The 5,537-nt window shown below is 37.0% G+C and overlaps 1 protein-coding gene across 2 annotated transcripts in view; it reads left to right on the top strand.

Annotated features, from left to right (window-relative positions):
* The first annotated feature begins 4,539 nt into the window (after positions 1–4,539).
* Positions 4,540–5,537, top strand: part of ASMT (acetylserotonin O-methyltransferase) — a 29,007-nt gene continuing 28,009 nt past the window's right edge. For both annotated transcript variants that reach the window (XM_027842391.1, XM_027842390.1), the window contains exon 1: positions 4,540–4,608. In XM_027842391.1, coding sequence (XP_027698192.1) covers positions 4,540–4,608 — 69 coding nt within the window. The remainder of the gene's footprint in view (positions 4,609–5,537) is intronic.

Raw genomic sequence — 5,537 nt, 5'->3', positions numbered from 1 at the left:
AACAACAAAAAAAGAATTTGGCCATAAAAAGCTAACAGTGGCAGGGAAGACCAAGGCATAAACTCAGAAGAAAACAACAATGTGAAAAAAACTATTTAAAAAAAGCCTCAAAGAAAAATGCTAATTGGACATAAGTCAAACAAAAATTCCTGGAAGAATTGAAGAAAGAAATAAGAATGGTAGAGGAAAAATTGGTAAAAAGAAATGAGAGTGAGGCAAGAAAATTATCAAAAGAGAATTAAAAGTTTGGGGAAAGAGGTATTAAAATACTGAAGAAAATAACTCCTTAAAAAATAAGGTTGACCAAATGGTAAAAGAGGGACAAAGATCCACTGAAGAGAAGAAATCCTTAAAAAACATAATTGGTCAAATGGAAAAAAAAGAAGCAGAAAATCTCACTGAAGAAAATAATTCCTTAAAAATTAGAATTGGGCAATAACTCCATGAGAAATCAAGAAACAATGAAACAAAGTCAAAAGAATGGAAAAATAGAAGAAAATAAGAAATATCTCATTGAAAAGCAACTGACTTGGAAAACAGATTGAGGAGATAGAATTTAAGAATTATTAATACCTGAAAGCTATGATAAGAAAGAGCCTAAACATCATATTTCAAGAAATTATGAGGGAAAACTGTACCAATGTCATAGTACCCAAGGGTAAAATATAAATTGAAAAAATCTACTGATCACCTCCTGAAAGAGGTCCCAATATGAAAATTCCCAGGAATAGTATAGCCAAATTCCAGAGCTGTTAGGCCAAAGAGAAAATATTGTAAGTAGCCAGAAAGAAACAATTAAAATATCATGGAGCTACAGTCAGGATCACACAAGATTTAGTGGCTTCCACAATAAAGGAGTGGAGGGCTTGGAATATGATATTCACAAAGGCAAAGGAACTAGGATTACAAGCAAAACTGACTCTATTCTTCAGGGGAAAAATGGATATTTAAGAGCTAAATAAAAATTTTGACATTCAAACACAGGACTTAAAAGGTAAACATGAAAGAGTAATGATAAAGGACTCAACAAAGTTAAATTATTTATATTTCTACATAGGAGGAAGATACATGTAACTCCTAAGAACTTTATCATTATTTGGGCAGTTAAAAGGAGTCAACATAGACAGAGAGCATGGGTATGAGTCAATTATGTTGGAATGATCTCCAAAACAAATGAAAGGGTGAGAAAGAGGGACACACTGGGACAAAAGTGGCGGGGGGAGGTAGAATGGGGAAATTTTTCTCACATAAAAGAAGCATTCAAGGAAGAACTTTTACAATGAAGAAGAAAATGAGTGAGGAGTGAATGGGCAATGTGTTTACGTCACTCTCATTGGAACTGGTTCAAAGATGAAAAATTATATATACCCACTCAGTTGTGTATAGAAATGTAATCTATCCAGTAAGGGGAGAAGGGGAAGAGAGAAGCAAAGTGAAGTGAGAAAAACCAGGAGATCATTATGCACAGTAATAATAATGTTGTCATTATTATCAACTGTGAAAGATTTGGCTATTCTGATCAATACAATGATTCAAGACAATTCCAAAGGTCCATGATGAAAAAAAAATGCCATCCACCTACAAAGAGAGAACTGATCAACTGAATGCAAATTAAAGTATGGATTTCTCACTTTATTTTTTTCTTGCTTTTTTGGGAAATATGTCTAATTTTGAAATATGTTGTGCATGATTTCACATGCACAATTGATATATTGCTTGCTTCATATTGCTTGCTTTCTCAGTGGGTATGAGAGATGGTGGGAGAGAGGCAGAGAATTTGGAACTCAAAATTTAAAAAGAAAATAATGTTAAAAATACATAAATAATTAAGTAAAATGTAAAAAAAAGTATATAATAAATTCAACATGCTGTTTTCAAAGCTGTCCTGTTTGTCTATGTTTCCCTTTGAACTTTATTCAGTTTTTGTCTGTGCTTTAAGAAAAAATTGGCTTCAATGGCCTTTTTTTCTCTTTTTTCTGTGACCATATTGCTAGCTTGCCTCTTTTACCCTACCTTTCTTTCTCTTACTGTTTCTTCTCCTACAAGAGAAAAAGACAATTCTTATAACAAATGAACATAATCAAGCAGATCATATGGATGTTTCATATTGTACTTTGGGTCCATCACCCCCTCTATGAGAAGATGGATGCTTTATCATTAGTCTTTGGAGTTGAAGTCAGTCATTCAAAGTTATTTTTCATGACAATTTTGTAGTTATTGTAGAAATTGTTCTCCTGCCTCTACTCATTTACTTTTCCTAAGTTCATAATAGTTTTTCTTATAGCACAATATTATTCTGTTGCATTCATTTACCATAATGTGTTCAGCCATTACTTAGTTGAAGGACACTCCCTTAGTTTTTAGTTCTTTGTTAAAACAAAAAGTAAAGCTACAAATATTTTCATAGATGTATCTTTTTCTTCAATATTTGGGGGTATAGGCCTAGTTATAGTATTACTGAGTTAAATGATATATGTGGTTTAGTGACTTTTGAGATTTAGCTCCAAATTACCTTCCAGAGGGGCTGGACTAATTCACAGCTCCACTCTCAGTGCATTAATGTGCCTGTTTCCCCTCAGCCCCTTCAACAATTGTTATTATTTTCTCTCCTCTCCTCTCCTCTCCTCTCCTCTTTCCTTTTTTCCCTCATTTCCTCTCTTTTTTTTTTTTTGGTCATTAGGGTTACTTATTAGTGTCTAAGATAGGATTTGAACTCACGTCTTCCTGAGGATAGGAACTAAGCAGGATTAGGGTTCAACTAGATAGAGATAAAAATGTGGAGAGAGTTAGCTGAGTAAAAATATTTTGAACATTTGAACAAAAAGAGAGGTAGGTGGCACCAAAAGAGTCTGACCAGAAGGTAAAGTCATGGAGTTAGAGGGGCTCCTCACCACATCCCTTGACTTTAATTGCCAGTTGGCCTTTCCTAGGGCCATTTGTGAGGTATGAAGTATAGATCACAGCAATGAAGTGACACCTCTCTGTGGGAAAAAAAAAAGTGTGCAAAGCACCTACTGCCCCACCCAAATTATGGTTCTGTCTTTAAGGTCTGTTCCAGGAACAATGATCCCTAGTACAATGGAACTCCTTCAATATTGGTGTGAGAGCATAGGACTTGCAGTCACCTAAAAGGTCATGGGTACCTAAACAATAATATCTATTTCCTAAAAAAACTCAAACTTTTCCTGCCAAATCTCTTAGCAAGTTAGTTCTATGGTATTCTCCTCCTGGATTACTGGAATAATATTTGAATTTGTGTAAGAGCAAACCATGTTATATTGAAAGCCTACTTTGTTATATCTACTTGAATAGATGATAGGATCATTAATTTAGAACTGGGAGGGACCTTAGGACATCATATAGTCCAACTTACTGACTTTACGATGAGCAAAGTGAGACCCAGTAAATCTAAGTGACTTGTTTACATAGGTAATAAATGAATGAGTTAGAATATGAACCGAGGTTCAGACTTCATATCGAGTGATCATTCCACTGTGCCATCATTAAGCAAATGAATTCAGATGGATAAGTGCTTAATGAATACTGTTCATTCATTCATTCATCTATTGCTATTCAGCATACCTGGAATCAGTCCTTTGGCTTTTCTGCAGGGCTTATAAGATCTTTGACCTGAGGCTACTGTTAATTAGTTTTTTGGCTTTTGAAGAATGATTAACTTATTTATTTCCTGGACAGTCCTGAGTGTGCTTTGGGTTTTTGACCTAGGAGGTTTTGTATGACTTTAGTCAACACTGCATCTTTAGAACGCAATGGTTGACTTTCGTCCCTTTTGTACAGTGTTGATTTGTTAGTGATAACATAAACACAACCAACACATATTTAATCAGAAGTTGCTGACGATACCAATTTTGCTTATCCATACCCTTTTCTTCCTTTTTTCTCCTCTTTTTCTCTACCAATATTTTGGCTAGTTCTCTCTGCTTGTTAGAACATTCTTCATAACTGGCATCTTCCTTCCCACCCCTCCCCCAGCCCCCATCAGAGAGGAGGGATGCCAATCTCTCAAATGCTACTTCTGATTAGAAACTCTGAAAAAGGTTTACTGGGAGAGGAGTTTGAAGCTAATGGCTAAAATGAAGTTGGAGGATTATCAATGGATTTCATTTATCCCTATTATCTCTGGGCCCTGGGGGCATCCTGGCTCCAGTGATAACCTCCTCTGTATTCAGACTGGGCTTTCAAGAACTTTTCTCCTTATGCAAGTTTCCCTCAGAGGGCCAAATTAATTCTGCTAATGAAGCAAGAAGGTTATATGAATGATAGCTTAAAGGACATAGAAGCAGAAAGGACAACTGTAAGGGTGGAAATCAGTTCAAGGAGAGCCAGTGTGTGTCCATTAATAAGGTACATGGAGCCTTCAGAATTATCTGCTTATGACTAACCCTGGTGTGGCAGTGGGCTTTTGGAAGCAACCACAAAACATTGTGCTGACCCATAACCTTCTCACTTCCAAGAAACTTATTTAAACGAGGACAAACAAGGACTTTCCAATTCTGGCTGGTTCTGAGAAAAAAAAAAATGAGTTTTGCAGAGGACCTTGACTATGGCCTTTTCAATGAGTATACAAATGGCTTCATGGTCTCCAAGGTAAGAATGTTACATAATGTAACAACTTGTTGGGCGGAAAACATTTTGTTTTGTAACTGTAGTCTGGCTAAGATGTATCAGTGTAACTGAGTAGTTGAACAATGCTCATTCTTTAATGGTGATCATAGTTATTTACTACAATTCAGGGAAAAAAAAAAGAATAGCAGAGATGTGCTTAGCTGGGCTTTGGAACCTTTCCTTAGATAAAGAGGCATGTTCTAGATATAACTATTGTTATCTGTCCAAGGGCCTTCAGTAAATTTGACTCAGTCATGGTAATAAGACCAATTTGTTTTATTAGAGATGCCAGTCAATCAATAAATATGAAGAGCCTGCTATGCGCTAGACACTGTGCTAAGCAGAGAGGATACAAAGAAGGGCAAAAGAGAGTCCTTGCCCTTGGGGAGCTTACAATATAATGGGGGAGATGACATGCAGAACAACTATATGTACAAACAAGATATATTCAGGACAAACTGGAAATAATCAATAGAGGGAAGGCACTAGAAATAAGAGGGATTGGGAAAGACTTTTGATAAAAAGTGGGTTTTTATTTGGGAAAAGAGGAAGTCAAGGAAGCAAGACAGCAGAAATGAGAAAGGAGAGCATTCCTTGCATGAGGGATAGCCAGTGCTAATATGCATGTGGATGGATGTAGACTACTAATAAGAATTTCTTTTTTCCCTTCCCTTCCCTTCCCTTCCCTTCCCTTCCCTTCCCTTCCCTTCCCTTCCCTTCCCTTCCCTTCCCTTCCCTTCCCTTCCCTTCCCTTCCCTTCCCTTCCCTTCCCTTCCCTTCCCTTCCCTTCCCTTCCCTTCCCTTCCCTTCCCTTCCCTTCCCTTCCCTTCCCTTCCCTTCCCTTCCCTTCCCTTCCCTTCCCTTCCCTTCCCTTCCCTTCCCTTCCCTTCCCTTCCCTTCCCTTCCCTTCC

This window comes from Vombatus ursinus, unplaced genomic scaffold, assembly GCF_900497805.2.
Source record: "Vombatus ursinus unplaced genomic scaffold, bare-nosed wombat genome assembly UNPS02014872.1, whole genome shotgun sequence".
NCBI classification, from domain to species: Eukaryota; Metazoa; Chordata; class Mammalia; order Diprotodontia; family Vombatidae; genus Vombatus; species Vombatus ursinus.
Note: the sequence above shows the minus strand (reverse complement) of the source record. Positions and strands in the feature narration are given on the sequence as shown.